Genomic DNA, 20591 nt, shown 5'->3' on the forward strand with positions numbered 1-20591 from the left:
GTGTATCCATAGTATCACACAGTTCCAGTCCTCTTGTTGCATGTTCTCCCTCCTTCCTGGTCCTTTACATGTGCTTCCTCTGTGTAGAAAGGCCCTTTTTCTTTCTTCTGGCCCAGCTACTCCATCTGGTATTATTTTAGGGGTCACTTTCCAGAATGCTGCCTGTGAGCCTGCTCAGAAGCCTGTGTGCCTCTTCGGCATTTTCGTAGTGCGCCCTGTGCTTTTCCATCATGCCACTCATCACTGTGTGATGCAGTGGACTGTCCTAGCTTGTAGTGGCTAGGAGATGGTGTGAAGCACGAAGCTGGTAAGCAACCAAACTAGAACCTGATTACACACGTTAAGATACCAGAGGATCAATCTTTTTTTTTTCTCAAGCAAGCTAGTTCCTTTTCTCTGCCCTAGATCCTTAAGGAGATTGTTAGGTGTTTTCAACATTCCAAAAAGTCCAGTAGGAAATGTTAATTTAGCTACCTGTAGCTGAACTGTACATGGCAAAGTAGAAAGCCAAGTGTCTTTGCTTCTGCTTGGAATACTGATTACCTCATGTTGATCAGAAGTTTCTCTGTGATTCCCTTGATACACTTGCAGGACTTACATATGAGTCAGTGCTACATAACCGATAAAGCCCTTGGAAGCAGGGTCAGCATTTAAAATATTTGGGTCCATCTCTGTCTTGTTTTATAATTATTAGCAATTTCATGTTTAAATTATATTATTGTGATGTGGAGCCAATCCTTCCCTTCTGATGAAAAGGAATTTTATAAGTACCAAGAAAAATCTGAGTCATCTCCCTTTAATGTAGTAATTCTAAGTGTCTGTAAAACCTTTCTTACACAAAAAAAACCGAGCTATATTTGAGAGTTTAACCACAGTTGAAGGCTTTTTTGAAACTGTACATTTTATTGTAGAACTCAGTGGGAACCTTTGGAACGAAACAGGCATCTGTGGAAGTCTTGTGAGCATGTACTGTAACTTACTCATCTCTCATCTCTTATGTCCCAACACTCAGCACAGCGCCTGGCATATAGTGCATGTTCAGAATGCATTGTCAGTGAATGAATGAAGGGCTTCCTGGACTCAGTGGCCTCACTGTTACATGTTCTGAGCATATAAAGAGATAGGGGACATGCCTCGGTTTTCAGGGTGCTTACAAGCTCTGTACCTGTATCATGGTTAATATTGAGCCTTTAACACATGCCAGATAGCGTGCTGTGTGCTTTCCCCACACTATGTCATTTACTCCTCCTAACTACTCTGTAAGAAAATGAGAATTCTCTTGAAGTGCTATGAAGTTAAGTTATTTATTCAAGATCACCGTCCAAGTTAGTGGATGGATTACTTTTTGTAATTCATTGTGAGACCTGTGTCTTTCCAGAGCCAGTACCCTTAACTACTACATGACACTAGTCTATAATTAGCAGACCAGAGTACTAGTCTTATCTCTGCTCTCACTTTGAGGCAAGTTTATCTACTTTGCTGAGTCTTATCTCTAGATTGAGAATAATGATACTTGAGTCTATTTTAATCTTAATAATGCTGTTTGAAAAGTGCTTTTTAAAAAAGTACTGTGGTTGGAATACTGAGATAATAAGACAACGGAGTTTTCAAGAAATTTAAGTTAATGGAGATAGACATGGGACTTAGTCACATGTCTGTGGGTTTAAGATCTGAACCTCAGTTCTTATGGTACCAGCGTCCTTGTTTGTAGGTCCGTGTGAAGGCAGTAGCAGAATCTACAGGCTTGGAGGAGATCTCCCAGAGAGAGTTTGCAGAGTGAGAGGAGTAAAGGGGGAAACACAAGCATGAATGAGCAGTCCTTGCATTTTATCCATGGGTCTTAACTTGACGTGCAGTTTTGTTTGTTCCCTTCTCTCTAGAGGTCCGCATTGCTGCTGTGGAGGCGCTCTGCATGCTGGCCCAGTCTTCACCCTCTTTTGCTGAAAAGTGCCTTGATTTCCTGGTTGACATGTTTAATGATGAAATTGAGGAAGTACGTCTACAGTCCATACATACCATGAGAAAAATCTCTAACAATATCACTCTTCGAGAGGATCAGCTTGACACTGTCCTGGCTGTGTTAGAGGTGAACGATCACAGTTTGTTATGCATTTCTTCATCACTACCTACTGAGTGCTGCTTTTCTTCTTTTTCTTTTTTTGCCAGACATTGGTGATAAAATAGTGAAGAGGTAGCACAATTCTGCTTTTTGATCACGCTCCTTCATGATGGAGGAGTCTGACTGTTAAACAGGAAATTTGAATAAAGCTTAGTATTGGTATGATCAGGAAAGGATGGGATGCCCTGGGAATACAGAGTATCTAATCTGAATTAGCCGAGGTAAGGTTGGGGAGATAAGGAAGAAAGAAGGAATGCTGTAGTGGATACTTGAAGGAGTAGGACTTAATGAGGCATTTTCTTTCTTTCTTTTTTTTTAATGAAAGTATAGTTGACTTGCTATATTAGAAAAATCAGAAGGAGAAATTATATTAGATTCAGGTATATAAAGAATTTTCTTGGGAAGGAGTGGCACTGATGGTAGTGGATTGGAAGGGTACCAAGCAGAGGGAGCAGTGTCTTAAGGATCCAGAGGTAAAAGTGGATATGATATATTCAAGGAATCGGGAGGAGCCAAATAAATACATAAAATTAAAAAAAAAAAAAAAAACCACACAAAAAAGTCAGTTAGGACCCATCCAGTCATTCTGGTTAAAATGAATAAATAAAATTAAAAAGGAGTAGCTGCTGATACATGTAACAACATGGATACATTATGCTAAATGAAAGTAGCCAGGCACTAGAAGCAGCATGCTCTATGATTTCATTTATATGACATTTTGGAAAGACAAAAGTGTAGCAGAAGATGCATCATTGATTGCTAGAAACTGGGGTGAGGGGTAGACTCCAAAGGGACACTAGGAAAGTGTTTGAGTGATGCAGGTGTTTTATATCGTGATTGTGACGGTGATTATATAACTATATGGATTTGTTAAAGTCATTGAAGTGTGCACCAAAAAGGATGAATTTTATAGAATGTAGCACATGTCAATAAACCTGACTTAAAAAAAAAATACTTTGGAGATCCCATTTCCTGCTAAAAGTAACCAAAATGCAGAAGAGAAATGGCTGATTTCCAGGTGTGGTGCAGGAAACATAACAAGATAACCTTGTACCGCCTTGTCATATAGAAAGCAGATATTAGCTTTCAAACACCCCTAGGCTCATATCAAAAGACCCAGGAGATGACTTAGATAGTCTCTCACTGGCCAAAGGTGAAACATCTCATTAAGATTACAACAGCAAACATGATGAAACCCATGATTTTATAATAATTAAGTAAAACACTTCATTAGTCACATTGGAAGGTGCTTAGTAATCAACTCATTATTTTGAAAACTGGTAAATTAAGGAAGCAAGCATTTATCCTTCCTTTTCCGATACAAATGGAACTTCAAGACAACCAGCTAGATGATAAAGGGAAGTTTCTCTTGTAGAAGTATTCCAGTTAATAAATCAAGAATGGTAGAATTTACATATCATTGTTTTACAACTTTAATGAATTACCAGATCTAGGCAGTGATCTTCAGTGGTTAGTAATATCACAAAGGAGAAATATATAGTTGCTGAGGGAAGTATACGGTTCCACCTATGAAGTGGTCTTATAAAAAAATCGAACCTGATTCTGATCAAGCCTGTAAATCAAACTACCGTCTCAAGATATACAGGGGAGAAATTGCAAGGGGTAAAAAGTGAGATGTAAAGAGATTTTACGTATTAAAAGATACTTAAGGGGCATATTACCCAACTGCAATGAGTGGACATTCTTGAAGCCTGAAAGACTCATTTTTAAAAAGAAGTATTATGGAAATATTTACCAACAGAATGCTATGATTTCTCTGACTGGATTCAAAATAATTTGGGAGGGGAGGGTTAAGATATAGATGAAGCATGATTGGCTATGAGTTAATTGTTGAGACTGAGGGGTTTCTTGTCTCTATTTATTTATACATGTTTCAAATTGTATATGTTAAAACATTTCAAAGAACTGGCAAAAAATGCTATGAAGATATCAATAAGAGTAAAACTCATACGTGTCCGTTTATGTTAGCATTAAGAAGTTGTTGGTGAACTCTTCTAATCATTTTAGTGAGGCTGAGCAGAAGGTATTGGGGAGGGAAGAGGCCACTTTTTGACGTCACCTGGTGTACCTCTTTTTTCGTTTATCTGCCCTAGCCACGTTGCTATTTTTTCAACATGCTTTTGCCTTTCAAACATAGCCTTTATGTTTGCTGTTCCCTTTGATCATGCCACGTAAAATAACTCTCCAATCCTGGCACTCTTATCCTTAACCTTCTTTATAGTTTCTCATATCTTATTTATTTAGGATATGCTAGGTCTTTGTTGCTGCACATGGACTTTCTCTAGTTGCACAGAGCAGGGGCTACTCTCTAGTTGTGTTGCTTGGGCTACCAATTGCTGTGGCTTCTTTTGTTGGAGAGCACTGACTCTAGGGCATGCAGGCTTCAGGAGTTGTAATGTATGGGCTTAGTTGCCCTGAGGTATGTGGAATCTTCTCAGACTAGAGATGGAACCTGTGTCCTTTGCATTGGCAGGTGGATTCTTAACCACTGGATCACCAGGGCAGTCCTTTAGCTGTTTATTTTTGTCTTTTCACTGGAAGGAAGCTCCTGAGAGCAGGGATTCGATTTTAATTTTTGGCTGTATCCCTAACGCATGGTACATAGGAGGTACTGATAAATGTTGACTGTTTAATAAGTATTCTGTAAATGTTGAGTGTACAAATGAATGAATGAACAAATGAATGAATTCTTCAAATATCGTTTCAAATTTTACCTCCTCTGTGAAGTCTTTTCAACTACTAGGCCCTCCTCTTTGAGAGGGGCTGTTTGTCTTATCCTCCCACTTTAACTTGTACAGTCCTCCATAAATAGCTAATCCATAGTGATTGCTTTTATTATTATTGTTACTTTTTTTTTTTTAAGGATTCATCTAGAGATATTAGAGAGGCTCTTCATGAACTCCTATGCTGTACTAATGTTTCAACCAAAGAAGGGATTCATCTTGCACTGGTGGAGCTGCTAAAAAATTTAACCAAGTACCCTACTGATAGGGACTCCATATGGAAGTAAGGATTTTTTTTTTCTCATTTGCTTGCTGAGTCTGATAATGTGTTAAATGTACAGTGTTGACATTATTCAGTGGATCATCATGGATTGAGATATGGCCTTCAATTTTGCCTTCACTGTAGAAACCTGATTCATCTTAGCCATACCCTCAAGAATCTGATTCCTAAACTGAATACCATGTCTTAGGTTATTCATTTGTCCATCCATCCACCTAGCAAATATAATGTTCCTGCCATGTACTTACTATGTGCCAAGCCCTATGGTAACTTTTGGAGGTACAGAGATGAGTCCTCGTATATGATGTTAGTCACTCCTTTATCTGTTTCCATCATTGTGAAGATTAGAGGGAGGGTAAGTACTTGATCTTCAGATGGAAAATCATGATTCTCCTGATTACCTCTAGTTTAGAGTCAGGCTTAACACTGTTCATTTGAAGAGCTACTTGCATACATTTACTGTAAACTGTGCTTTGTTGTACTCTGCATATTTCAACAAACTTATGTGATGAGATCACTCGAAATATATGATTTATTTAAAAAAATTATTACCAAAACTAGAAAAACTGTGGGTCAAATCAGGTACAAATCAGGTCAAATCAAGATATACTAAAAGTTTAAAATACCAGGAAATCTTGCTCTAGGTAACATTTCTATTATCTGGTTTTCTGTTTTGCCATTTCTTCATGTTTTTTTTCAGCTCAATTCGTTGTGCGTTTCTTGATTGCCTTCAGGGAGCACTCAGTCATTTGGGATGTGGGGCTATAATGTCCCCTGAGGCATAGTGAGTAAAAGGGCTGAGAGAGGTCAGAATTAAGTTCTTTCCACACAGAAGGAAATAAAGACTGGGGGAAAGTGTACTTTCCAACAGTATCAAGTGTTTTGAATGCAATGCCTTTCATATGCCATACTCCTATCAGTTTGTTCATGGGGTTTGTTTTCTCTCTTTTGCCGATCTTACTTTCCGGTCCTTGGTGAAGTCTCGTCTGTTTTGTGAAACTTTCTCTGGTCATGGTAATCTCTTCTACCTTTGACAGGTAGAAACCAAATGATACCAAACTATCATTTAATAGTTCATTACCTTGTAATGTTAGTCATCATTGCCTCAGTTAGATTATAAACTCACTGAGAGCATTAAATTAAGTTCTATGTTTCTTTTTAATTCAGCACACCTTCTACACTAAAAATTTATTAAAAAATAAGAAAAATGCCTAAATACCAGCACATATATAGTTTTTTATGCCTTATAAAGGGCATTCATGTAGTCATAGTAGTTAACTAATAGCCAATTAATAATAGCTAAACTAATAGTTAATTGAGTTCTTCTTATATAATGGCAGACACCTTGCCAAGTACCTTTCATTCATTATTTTGTTTAATCCTTTTATCTCATTTGTAGGTAAGAAATATATCTGTTCAAGGCCATGTAGTTATTAAGTTTCCTGTTTCAGATAGATCTCTTCTGATTTTAGAACTTCACCTAGGAAATCAGTTAGAATGCTTTTGTCTATAAGTAACAGAAAATCTGATTAAAAGGGGCTTAATCACTGTCTGGTGTTTTTTCTTAACAAAAAAGTCAGAGAGTTGATTTAAGGATTGGTCATTCAACAGTTTAACATGATAAATACTCTGGTTGATTTTTTTTGCAATTCTCTTGACTTTCTTCTCATAGTTGCAAGATGGCTGTCTCATAAGACAGTATCTCAAGACAGAAAGAAAAGGTCATTCCCTCTATGCATTTTTTTCTCTCTTCTTAAAAAAATTTATTGAAGTATAGTTGCTTTACAATGTTGTGTTACTTTCTAGTATATAGCAAAGTATATTTGTATGTTATTTTTCATATTCTTTTCCATTATGATTTATCATGGGATATTGAATATAGTTGCCTGTGCTATACCATTAGAACCTTGTTTATCCATCCTATATATAATAGTTTCCATTTGCTAATGAAAGTGAAAGAGGAGAGTGAAAAAGTTGGCTTAAAGCTCAACATTCAGAAAACGAAGATCATGGCATCCGGTCCCATCACTTCATGGGAAATAGATGGGGAAACAGTGGAAACAGTGTCAGACTTTATTTTGGGGGGCTCCAAAATCATTGCAGATGGTGATTATAGCCATGAAATTAAAAGACGCTTACTCCTTGGAAGAAAAGTTATGACCAACCTAGACAGCATATTTAAAAGCAGAGACATTACTTTGCCAACAAAGGTCTGTCTAGTCAAGGCTATGGTTTTTCCAGTGGTCATGTGTGGATGTGAGAGTTGGACTGTGAAGAAAGCTGAGCGCCGAAGAATTGACACTTTTGAACTGTGGTGTTGGAGAAGACTCTTGAGAGTCCTTTGGACTGCAAGGAGATCCAACCAGTCTATCCTAAAGGAGATCAGCCCTGGGATTTCTTTGGAAGGACTGGTGCTAAAGCTGAAAGTCCAGTACTTTGGCCACCTCATGCGAAGAATTGACTCATTGGAAAAGACTCTGATGCTGGGAGGGATTGAGGGCAGGAGGAGAAGAGGACGAGAGAGGATGAGATGGCTGGATGGCATCACTGACTCGATGGACATGAGTTGAGTAAAGTCCGGGAGTTGGTGATGGACAGGGAGGCCTGGTGTGCTGCGATTCATGGGGTTTCAGAGTCGACACAACTGAGTGACTGAACTGAACTGAATCTCAAACTTCCAATCCTTTCCTCCCCCACCCATTTCCCTGTTTGGCAACTACAAATCTGTTCTCTATATCTGTAAGTCTGTTTCTGTTTCATAGATATGTTCATTTGCATGCAATTTTTTTTTTTCCATTTGGTTAGGAAAACATTCCTGAGAAATTCCCCAGCAGGCTTGATCTCCTGTAACATTGACGAGAACTAGGTTACTTGACTACTTGCAAACTAGTCACTGTAAAATGGGATTGGGATTGCCATGATGTTGCTGTTGTTCAGACACTAAGTAGGGTCCGACTCTTTGCGACCCTATGAATTGGAGCATACCAGGCTTCCCTGTCCTTCACTATCTCCCAGAGTTTACTCAAATTCATGTCTGTTTGAGTCGATGGTATACTATCTAACCATCTCATCCTCTGCCTCTCCCTTCTCCTTTTACCTCCAGTCTTTCCCAGCATCAGGGTCTTTTCCAGTGAGTCATCTCTTCCCATCAGGTGGCCAAAGTATTACAGCTTCAACATCAGTCCTTCCAGTGAATATTCAGGGTTGATTTCCTTTAGGATTGACTAGTTTGATCTCTTTGTGAAGTCCAAGGAACTCTCGAGAGTCTTCTCCAACACCACAATTCAAATGCATCAATTCTTTGGCTCTCAGCCTTCTTTATGGTCCAACTCTCACAGGTGTACATGACAGCCAGAAAAACCATAGCTTTGACTATATGGGCCATTGTCAGCAAAGTGATATCTAGATTTGTCATGCCTTTCCTTCCAAAAGCAAGCATCTTTTTATTTCATAGCTATAATCACCATCCTCAGTCATTTTTCCCTGATGAGTTTAGACCAGTTATGGTTGAGCTCTAGGGGTCAGCCTACCTTCATTGAGTATTTTACTACCTACCTGATGCCTGAGTAAAATCAGGGTCTCTTGGCAGTGAAGTTGGGGGAAATGGTTATTAGTTAAATAACTTTGAGAAATATCTGTTCTGTCAGCTCTTTTTTCTCCATAATAACCAAGTTTTTAGATGAATTAACTTGAGTTCCAGAATAATTAAATGACTTCTCAGAAGTCACAGAAGTCACAAAAGTAGATGGTTGAGAATTTGTAATTCTGACTCATGTTTTCTAATTACAATTCCTAATGCTTTTTAAAGCATTTATTAACTTACTAAAGATGGCTCTCATTCTGTTTGTTTCAGATGCTTGAAGTTTCTGGGAAGTCGGCACCCAACCCTGGTGCTTCCCTTGGTGCCTGAGCTGCTAAGCACCCACCCGTTTTTTGACACAGCTGAACCAGACATGGATGATCCAGCTTGTATCCTCTGCTGACTTAGCAGGAAATTTTGGCCTCTTTTTCTGCAGTGTAGCTTTGGTGGTCTGGGGGTTTGGATTTTGTTTTCTCTTTCTCATTTCTTTTAGTTAAAAGTATATGTTGAGGAAACCTAGTGATAGTTATTTTCCTCAGCTTTTGTTTCTGTATTCACTGTAATTCACCTTTGCCATTGAATACTACCACTAATTTTTTAGCCATTTATTGAATACCTAGTATATTCCACATACTGTTTAAATACTTCATATATTTTATCACTGATCTTTCAAACAACCCTGGAAGGAGGTATTATTCCCTGCTTACAGATGAAGAAACTGAGATCCAGAGAGGTTAAATAACTCTTATGCAGCAAATCTGGGATGCAGAGCCAGGCATATTTGGTTTAAAGGCTGTGGACTTTTCCCTTTCTTATTCCATGTTTCATTTGGTCTGCAGCCTGAAGGAGAGGATGGGCTGAGCTAGGGTACACGAATTCTCTGGTTCTAATACAAGCTCAGGGGTGTTGTGATAGCTTTGGGCAGCATGGCATGTAGTCTGGTTGTTTTCCACTAATGGGAATATATTTACATCAATGCATCCATATTCTTCCACGCTTCTTTTCACTCTGTAGCACGCCTTTGGTGGGGTTTAAGGAGGTATTTATTGAGAGACGTGAATCAGCCAAATAACTGGCTGTTGGGGGTGACCATTGTTTTCTCTTAATTCTTTTTTTAAATTTTCATAGGGCATTTGGGCAATTTTTTAAAAGATCTGTGTAATTGATGTGCTAACAAATGCCTGACTGTGTTTACCTCTAAGAAAGGTACATCCCTGACCTGACGTCTACAGGTGCAATACTGTGGCTGTTTGAAATTTAGCTCATCTGAGAGAGACTCATGGGCTAGGTGTTACTACAGATTACGCAGGACATATTAAAATGCTTGGATATCTGAAGCCCCCTTCCCATTAAAAAAAAAAAAAGCTAAACATTTTTGAAAGTATAATGTTAGTATGTTTGTCTTCGAATAATAGATTGCCTCAAATATAGCTTAAATATTAATTACAGGTTTGTTTTTTTTTCTCTCAATGTAAAAGAAGTCAGGACATAAGCAGTCCGCTGCTGATATAGTAGCTCCACATTTCTTCTTCTTCTTTTTTTTTTTTTTTTTTAATTTTTGGCCACTCTAAGAGGCATGTGGGATCTTAATTCCCGAACTAGGGATTAAACCCATGCCCCCTGCATTGGGAGCTCAGAGTCTTAACCCACTGGACCACCAGGGACGTCCTATTTTGTATTTTTATTTCTGATTTTCCCTCTGTTGCAAAATTAATACACATAGAAAACATTTTAAAGTGGAAAAAAAAATTTCATGTTTAACAGCCAGAGTCTTACTAGCTAAAGTAATTGTTAATATTTTGGTGTGTTTCCTTCTCCCTTTTTATTTATTTATTTTTTGGCAATGGTATGACTATATTTATTGTGCCTGGGAAGCAAGATGAGGAAGCAGCCTCAACATGCAGAAGGTGGGGAAAGTATGGAGTCCCCTGTAAAAGTCAGGAGGTCTCTGCTGGACCCATCGCAGAATGAGAGGAAGCTCTCAATAGATCATTCCCTTCATTTCTTCCCTAGGCTTTTGGGCTTTTCGAAATTCTTCAGGATGATGATGTATAACACAGCATAAGCATTTCGGCTCTCCATGACCATCAGCCAGATATCCTGGTACTCTGCCTCTTCCAGCTCCCACACCAGTTGTCGATAAGACCCATGTGGGGCTGCTTAGCTGCTTTGGTCACGGCATCACCGTGCTCAGAGAAGTGCTTGGGAGATTTGTTTGTGAAAGCCTTCCAGTTTGGTGTGAAGGGCGGTTATCAGCTCAAACACCTTCTGGACAGCCACTCCAAAATTGTTCCCGTCCTCAATCTGAGGTATCTGCAGCTGCAACCAGGTGGTGACCAGATTGAGCTTCTCAGTGACATCCTTGATTTCAGGCAGCACACGCTGCAGGAGGACCCCAGTCTTCTCATTGCAGCTCACTGGGCTACATCATGGAGGACCTTTGTCTTCATCTTCCGCTCTCTTCTTTTCATCCTTGTCTTCCTTTTCTTGCTGTTTTTTCCCCTCCTTCTTCTCTTTCTCTTTGATTGGATCAAGCCTGGGATGCCTACCAGAGCCTTCAGATTGGCTTCACTGAGAACTAGCTCCTTTAAAAATGCATCCCCCCAAAAAAACACATGCAACTCAGAAATCTTCGTGGAGAAGTAGCTCCCAAGCAGGTTCTCTGTCTTAGTACACAGGTCTTCATGGAACACATCCACCTTGGCTTGGGCTTCAGGCAGGACCCCGCAGGATGTGGCCATGGCTGGGGTGGGGCCTAGTGCTGCATACGGCCGAAAGAGTGGGTATGGGAAAGTGAAAGCAGCGATTACTCCCCACATGGCCTTCCTGGATGGTGGGAGTGGAGGTCCTAGAGGAGGCCGGGACAGGCCAGAGAGAGGCGGGAAGGCAGCCTCTCTGCAACCAGGTGGTGACCAGGTTGAGCTTAGACTCCTAGAGCCCAAGAGATACCTTCCTGCTTCCCCACCTCCCCTTCTCCCTTTTTAAGAGCTTGAGTTTTGGATTTTGCTGTTATTTTTTTTTAACATTTTATTTCCTCAAACAACATCTGGTGATAGATAGCTGCTATCATATCCCCTATACATTCTGGAGCCTAATTTTTTCAGTAATAATAAAATGCTTCTGATACAATATTAAACTAATAAATATAATAATTTTTAATGATAGTGTAATATTTCATCAAGTAGATTAAACAGAAGTTGTATAATTGTTCTTCTGGTTTTGGACATTTAGATCGTTTCTGATTATTTGCTATTATTTGAATGATTCTCTATTTGATTTTGAGATGTGGAATTACTCAGCATTCATAAGATTCTTAGGGTGGTGGTTTAGTTTCTAAGTTGTGTCCAACTCTTGCAACCCCATGGACTGTAGCCCACCAGGCTCCTCTGTCCATGGGATTTCCCAGGCAAGAATACTGGAATGAGTTGCCATTTCTTTCTCCAGGGGATCTTCCTGACCCAGGGCTCGAACCTGAGTCTCTTGCACTCAGGTGGGTCTCCTGTGTTGCAGGCAGATTTTTTTACCGACTGAGCCACCAAGGAAGTCTATAATCTTATATCAAGTTATTATTCAAAGAGATTGTGCCAGTATATACTTTAGTAGGCATTGTACCAAAGTTTCTGTTAGTATTCTCATCAACAGACATAATTTAAAACAACCTTTCTTGGAGAAGGAAATGGCAACCCACTCCAGTATTCTTGCCTGGAAAAGTCCATGGACAGAGGAGCCTGGCGGGCATCATGTTGGTTATAGCAGTCCATGGGGTTACATGACTGAGCATGTGTGCATGAGGGTGGAGGGAGATGGGTTGGTAGCAATAAACTGGTAGAACTAAAAATAAATAAATAGAACAACCTTTCTTTGGTAATTGGAGGGGTACTTGGGGAAATTTGGTGTGAGGTTTATATAGCTCTTTGAATCTGCATTAGTTTGTTAGAAAAGTTGTAGTCATTTAGCAGAAATTTGAGGGCTTAGAAGTAGAGGCACAAAATTCTGGCCAGGCTCAACCTTTAATACCTCCAAGTTTACTTAACGCACCTATTTATCAGACATTGCAGTTTTGGTTCTTATTTTCAATGCTGCTAAAACCTGTCCAACGATGCCTGCATTGTTCTCAGATCACACCTTCAGGCACTATGCCTACCTTCGAGACAGTCTTTCTCATCTTGTTCCTGCCTTGAGAGTATGTTGAAAACATCTTTTGTCCGTGTTTTTGTTTGTTTGATTTTTAGTGGTAAATAGCAGAAAGCGGAATGTATGTTTTCTGAAAATACATTCATTAATTCTCTTTAACTCTTATTTTGTACTCCTGCTTCTGAATCCTTTACCTTTTAAGAACATTCATTTTTTGAATGTACCTGGGTTATTGACTATGTTATATTAGGCAAGAAGAAGCCTGGAACATTTTTCTTACTTTATTTATTTATTTTTTAATTTTTTGGCCACCTCATACAGTATGTGGGATCTTAGACCCCTGATCAGAGATCGCACCCACACCCCCTGCTTTGGAAGCATGGAATCTTAACCACTGAACTGCCAGGGAAGTTTCTGGAACAGCATATTTTTAATCAAGGATTAGATCCTGTTACATTTTAATAATTACATAAACCTATGATTCTCAATAAGTTTATTTTTTAATAATGTTATTTTAAAAACTTAAGAGATATAGATAGAAAACATTTTTGATGAACCATACTGATAATATACTGATCACCATACTGATAATAATAGCAAACACTGAGTGCTTTGTGCAGGCACTTTGTTAAGCTCTTTATTTGAATTTACTCATCCCTACTTAAATAACTCTAAATGACTTAATTTAGAATAATATATGTACATGGTTAGAAAACTTAAACTATAAACTATAAACTTCTCATCCCTTTCTTGAAAGGTAGCCACTTTTAGCAGTAAGAATAAGAATTATAATTATTAATTATCATAATATAAAACATTTTTATAGCATGCTATAAATGTTTTTTAATACAAAAATTTACTTGGGAATAAATCATCAGTCTTCTATGAAGTAAATGATCAATAAAGGTTAAAAATAAATGTGGCATTAATTTTTAGTCTCATTTCTGTGGTTAGCCCATTTATTTCAGTTAACAATAGAAAATAACATTATACCATTCTCTTTTCTTTTTCTCCTTGCAGCTTGTGGCTGGCTGTATTGGGTAGACCACGTTCATTTTTTCTCTCTTTTTCTTTCTCCCACTTAAGCCGAGGAAGGAGAAAAAGATTATTTGCAGAATTACCTAGCTCTTTTTCCTTTTCTTTGTTTGACTCACATTTTTTCCCGTGGTTTCTTTGTTTTACCAAAAGTTGGGCCACAGAGTTTGATGGTGCTGTAACCCACTGTGTTTGCTTAGTTACCAGGTAGAAAGCTAGTGTCATCAGGTCTTTCTCCCAATATCACACCTCAAGAGGATCCTTCCCATCAGTTCCTGCAGCAGAGCCTTGAAAGGGTATACAGTCTTCAGCACCTTGACCCTCAGGGAACCCAGGAGCTGCTGGAGCTCACCATTAGGTGAGGTGCCTGATCATTCTTTCCCTTTGACAGAGTTAATGTCGTTATGCTTGGCTTGACCCTTATGATTTCTAATGTTGGTTATAGGTTGATTTTTCTGACTCTGTTGACATGATTTTATGATGTTTTTATTTTGAATTAGATTGTGGTTTAAGCATATGACAGAGAAAAGGTTTGTGTTCATGACTAGATTGATGATTAGTACAAAGCTAGAAAGAGTTAGCAAAGAAGCTGTCTTCAGCTTTTCTTACCTTTATATATATATATAACTTAAACCATAAACTAATGAAACTATAAGCTAATGAAACTTTGTGTGTGTGTGTGTGTATATGTGTATGTATGTGTATGTATATATATATATATATATATATAAAGAGAAGGAAATGGCAACCCACTCCAGTGTTCTTGCCTGGAGAATCCCAGGGACCAGGGAGCCTCATGGCCTGCCATCTATGGGGTCGCAGAGTCGGACACGACTGAAGTGACTTAGCAGCAGCATATGTGCATATATATATATAAGTTTGGGTAACAGAAAATGCAACTAACAGTGGTTTAAACAAGAGGAAATGTTCATTCTTTCTCATAGGCAGACAGCTGAGGAGGCTGATAACCTAGACTCATTCTTTTCTTGTTCCTCCATCTTCGGCATCAAGTGGCCTTTGCCTGAAGATCCAAACTGTAACTGTCTCCTTTATAATCCAACCTCGAGAAAACAGGGAAGAGTAGAAGGGCATCAGTTCTACAAGCACTCCCTTTAAAGACACTTCTCGCAGAGTTGCCTGTTCTAACGTTCCTTGTGTCTCATTGAATGGAACTTAAGTCACATAGCTATATCTAGCTGCGAGGGGCTAGGAAAGGTAGTTTTTGTGCCAAGTGACCAGTGCTTAGTTAGCACATGGTGACTCTGTTACTGAGGAAGAAGGGAAGGATATTGATAACAATCAGCCAACTGTCAGGCTCTGTTGTAATGTCCTAAATGATCTGAAAAGAAATGAAACCTGTTTGCCTTTAGCAAAGGCAGTATCTGTCTGCCTCTGTAAATAGGGTTTGATTGAGACACAGCATTTAGCAACTGCTTTCCTGCTGCAGTGGTTCAGCTGAGTAGTTACCATGGAGACACTATGGATGGCAAAGCCTAAAGTATTTACTATCTGATCCTTTATGGAAAAAGTTTCCTGACCCTGAAGTGCTGCCTCAATCACATTTTCTTTCTCATCTGCTCCCTCACCAAGGTGATTAAATTTAGAGGCTGCTACTGAAGTTGTTGGTGCTGAGCCTAGGAAAATAAGCTCTACTTCTGACTCAACCGTACCTAAATAAACATTTAAGTTTTATCCTTGACACTTTACTAACCAGTTGGCATTAAGAAAGTACAGAATGCACGAAAGTTAGCTAGTTTGGTCATTAGCTGCAATGCTGGCTTTTTGGCTTTTTTTTTTTAAGCTAATGAAACTTTATTAAACAATATTTGGAAAAAACCAAAGGAAAAAAAAAAGATAAATCTCCAAATCACCCATATACAACAGAAACACAAAGATGCTATACACTATTTGTTTCAGATCCACCCTGGCCCTCCACTAGGTAGACCACTGGCATTTGACTTCAGTAAACATCTTGGTTTGAGTCACCCTCATGATCTCGGTTTTATGAAGTGATAATGCTGCTGGGCTTTGGGCTGGTCACATGACTGTTGTACTGCTGTGGTCCATCCTGGGCACTGTGTTTCTTATTAAGTGCATTCTTGAGAAAGGTGGCCAGGATGGTGAAAAATTTGGAAAGGAAAGCTGATGGTACAGTAGTTAACTGATCACCTACTATGTTTTACAAACATTATTGCAGTTAGATGTTGTGAACCATTTCACAAAGAAGTAGAAATTTGGGGAAATGAAGCAGTTTGTTAGGAAGTAGAACTGAGATTTAAATCTAGCTTTGTTTGACTCTAAAACTGATGCTATCTGATATGCAGCAGTGAAGGGGATTCTTATATCTGTGAAGAATAGATCAGATGACCCCTCGAGTTCTTCAGAATTTACATTTTCTATAGTTGTTGAAAAGTGAACTATTAGTCCAAATTTCATACAGAAGTTTCTCTGATTAGGACTGTGGTCATTTACTTGTTAGTACTAGTATCAAACAAACAAAATTCACCGTCATGCACATTGTCCTTCGTTGTAATCTCAGCAAGCATGTCACCCAACTAAGATTTCACCTCACAGCTATAGTTCAGTGATGGTCCTGGGGGATGAATTTTTGGTTTGTTTTTAGAACTTGACGTAACTACTTAGTGTTCACCACTGTATTTTGGGTGCTTTATAGGAGCTTAGTAAGTATTTGTTGAAAACTTTAGTTATGGTGGCTGAACCAGGGAGGAAAACTTCTAAGATTTTTATAGATGGCATTTTCTTCTGGTTATACCTCATCTTCAGTCTCATGGATTTCATCCTTTGTGAGGCTCTGCTATCCTTGATCATGACAAGAACTGCTCTCTATTAAGTGCCCACTGTGTATGCACTCTTCTAAGTGTCTTATGTACATTGTTTCTTTGAATTTGGAAACAGTCATAAGAGAATTATCCAACTTTTACAATGAGTGAGGGAGCCTGGGTTCATTAATCTGTTATATGATTTTTCAGCACCCATCGTATGTCAAGCATTGTGCTGGGAAAAAGGGACACAGTCATAACAAGGCATAGTCCCTGTTACAGGGGATCTTACAGCCTGGTTGGGTATATAAGGCAAGCAGTATTGTACTTCCCACACAATACAGTAAGTACAGGGTTTTCTAGAAGATGGAAGAGGGGGCTTACCCCTTCCATTCATGGCTTGAGCAGTGACCAGAAGAATGAATATAAATTTGTCAAGTGAGGAAGGGAGGAAACTGTCAAAGGCAAGGAACAGCAAAGGCCTAGACTAGAGCCTAGGTTGTTAGAGTCCTTCTGTCAACACACTGCTGTGTTTTTGGATAAACAGTGTATTATATGAAAGATCTAGTACAGGGAGATTTAAAATCTAAAGACTTGTTTCAAATCAAATAGGAAATGTAAAAAATACCTGGAGTAAAATGAAAATGAAAACCTGACAGTCTAAAACCTATGGATGTGGCAAAAGCAGTTCTTAGAGGGAAGTTTATAGCGATACAGTCTTAACTCAAGAACCAAGAAAATCTCAAACGACCCAAGTTTACACCTAAAGCAACTATAGAAAGAAGGACAAACAAAACCCAAAGTTGGTAGGAGAGAAATCATGAAATCAGAGCAGAAATAAATAAGAGACTAAAAGAACAATAGAAAGGGCTGATGAAATTAAAAGCTGGTTCTTTTTTTTATTATTTTATTTTTGGTTGCATTGGGTCTTCATTGCTACACGCAGACTTTCCCTACTTGCAGAGAGCAAGGGCTTCTCTCTAGTTGCAGTGCCTAGGATTCTCATTGCCGTGGCTTTTCTTGTTGTGGAGCCTGGGCTCTAGGTACAGGGGTTTCAGTGGTTGTGGCCCTGGGCTTAAGTTGCTCGGCAGCATGTGGAATCTTCCTGGACTAGGGATTGAACCCATCTGGGCCCCCTGCACTGACAGTCAGACTCTTACCAACTCTACCACCAGTGAAATTCCTAAAAGCTGATCCTTTGAAAAAGTAAGTAAAATCGATAAATCCTTAGCCAGATTCATCAAGAAAAGTGGGGTGGGGAAGTGGGGGGCAAAACTCCATAGCAGCTTGTGTCAAGCAAGTCTGTCAGTGATATTTTTCTAGCATTGTTTGCTCATTTTGTATCTCTTTTCACATTCTGGTAATTCTCACAATATTTAAGACGTTTTTATTATTATCATATTTGTTATGGTCATTTGTGATCAGTGATCTTTAATGTAACTATTGCAAAAAGATTATAGCTGGCTGAAGTCTCTGATGATGATTAGCATTTTTTAACAAAAATTGTTTTTAAATTAAGGTACTTATACTGTTTCCTTAGACACAGTGCTGTTGCTCACATAGTAACCGCTGGTGTAGTATAAACATAACTTTTATGTGTATGGGGAAAAAGTTTGCATGCCTAACTTTTTTGTGATACTTGCTTTATTTGTGGTAGTCTGGAACTGAACCCACGATTTTATGAAATATGCCTGTAATTGCAGTTCATGTAAGGATTAAATGCGCCCAAGTAAGGAAGCATCCCTCACACCTAGTACAGTGCACATAGACAGTGCTTTTTGTGCCTTTTTCATTAACGAGTCCATAGTCTCCTGATGAATGTCTGAACTGAGGCTTCCTAAGGATTGTGGGCATAAAAAGATATAGGGAGGAAACACTGGGACACAGAATGTTTTGAGCAGGGCTAGAAATTTTCTATTTTTGTTTGTATAATAGTTCAGATTTCCTGTAGCTAGTTGGGTTGCACCTTATTTTGTGCAACTCAGAATAATCGTTACAGTTCAAGGATGGTAGAATGACTTAACACTTGGAAACGGTCAGCTAATGTATAGTCAGCTGGTCAGTGTTCTCTGTAATGTTAAGAGAAGGCAGAATCTGTCTGTAGATGATATGGTTCCAAAGTAGAATGATTCAGGGCCATCTTTTGCAAGATAGATGTTAGTGGTACAAAAAGGGAGAGACCAGCTGGCCACCAAAATAGCATTTTACAGGTGTGGTTAGCTAGTACAGGGTCTTGCCATTCATTATGATAGATTTCCACACATGAACAGGCTCTCTAGGATCATCTCAAACCACCAAAACTCAGAGACAATAGTGTAAGCCACAGACCCCAATTTATTCAGTCACTTTGGAAATAATTCCCTCTTCCCATCTCCTTTTTGGTATCAGAGAGGCAGCACTAGCTATCAGAAAGTTGCCCAAGATAAGAGGGAAGGACTTAGTCCAGTGGACAGTTTTGTACAGGCTGCTCTGAAACCTGATATATTAAGGCAGCCCTGAAAGAGTTAACTTCTCTCATTAGCCAAATTTTTAGGTTTCCCACAGTTACGATTACTATATGAAATTATGAAATCTTGATATGGACCTTAAGAAACCAGGCAGCTTTCTATGAATTTTCTTGAGATGGATTGTTAGTTCTAAGTATGGTATGGTTAAGTGGTTCATTTATATCATTAAGGACCCAGTTTCTTTCTGCCTCTTTGGATTTTTCTTGTCCTCAACATTTGCTTTATCCCAAGGCTTTTTTCTTTTAGAGTTGCAGTATAGCGGCCATTGGTAATCAGGACTATAAAACATTCTTGTTCAGTTTCGTGAGAGAAAGAGGGATCATGAGTGATTCGGAGACCACCATCAAACCTGCTTCACGTTTCAAATATGAGTCCTTCCAGGGAATTTCCTGGGGGGTCCCAGTGGTTAGGGCTCCACGCTTCCACTGCAGGAGGCACAGGTTTGATCCCCGGTCAGTAACTAAGATTGCTGCATGCCACACATCACAGCCAGAAAATAATAATAAATCCTTTCCTTCCAAGTAGGACTGACAAGGTCACATAACCAGGGAGATGACACGTACCAGTTGGTTTAATCCAGTTGGACTCTACCTAGAACTAGATTTGGGGACATCTCTTGAACAAAATCAGGGTTCACTTAGTAGGAAGTAGGAAGAGTTCACATTATTAGGAAGAAGTAGAGCATAAATTTGGAGAAGGCAATGGCACCCCACTCCAGTACTCTTGCCTGGAAAATCCCATGGACGGAGGAGCCTGGTAGGCTAGTGTCCATGGGGTCGCTAAGATTTGGACACAACTGAGCGACTTCACTTTCACTTTTCACTTTCATGCATTGGAGAAGGAAATGGTAACCCAGTCCAGTGTTCTTGCCTGGAGAATCCCAGGGACGGGGAGCCTCTTGGGCTGCCTTCTGTGGGGTTGCACAGAGTTGGACATGACTAAAGCGACTTGGCAGCAGCAGCAGAGCATAAATTAGGTAGGCAGCCAATAGAGCCTACTACAATTCTTCAAAAAAATTTTTTTTCTGATGATACAAAACTTACTTGTCCATTGTATCAAACATTTGGAAAATAAAGCATAGTTGGGAGAAGGCAATAAAAACAACCCTAATTCCTCTATCCAGAAAACAGTTTGCTATCTTTTTCTTGTGTGTGTGTGTATATAGTTTTTATATAGTTGAGATCATATACCTTATTACCATATTATATTTTAACACTTGTAGAATATTCCATTGACTGGATGTACAGTAATCTATTTAATAATTCCTTTACCATTAACTATTTAAATAATTACTTTGTTTTACTATAATAGTCCATACAACAGTGAATATTGTGGGGCATAAAACATTTCATTTGTTTTGAATATTTCCATGCTATCTCTCAGGATAAAACTATTTATCAAATTATTTGATT

General features: G+C 38.9%; 1 protein-coding gene and 1 pseudogene across 1 annotated transcript in view; one reads left to right on the forward strand and one right to left on the reverse strand.

Moving 5' to 3' along the window:
- Positions 1 to 20591, forward strand: part of INTS4 (integrator complex subunit 4) — a 110249-nt gene that overhangs the window by 59565 nt on the left and 30093 nt on the right. The window contains exons 11-15 of the mRNA XM_040255626.1: positions 1881 to 2086; positions 5004 to 5146; positions 8997 to 9112; positions 12773 to 12906; positions 14093 to 14250. Of these exons, the coding sequence (XP_040111560.1) occupies positions 1881 to 2086; positions 5004 to 5146; positions 8997 to 9112; positions 12773 to 12906; positions 14093 to 14250 (757 nt within the window). The remainder of the gene's footprint in view (positions 1 to 1880; positions 2087 to 5003; positions 5147 to 8996; positions 9113 to 12772; positions 12907 to 14092; positions 14251 to 20591) is intronic.
- LOC120874280 lies at positions 10566 to 12031 on the reverse strand (annotated as a pseudogene).

The sequence above is a fragment of the Oryx dammah genome, unplaced genomic scaffold (genome assembly GCF_014754425.2).
Source record: "Oryx dammah isolate SB20612 unplaced genomic scaffold, SCBI_Odam_1.1 HiC_scaffold_15, whole genome shotgun sequence".
Taxonomy (NCBI): Eukaryota; Metazoa; Chordata; class Mammalia; order Artiodactyla; family Bovidae; genus Oryx; species Oryx dammah.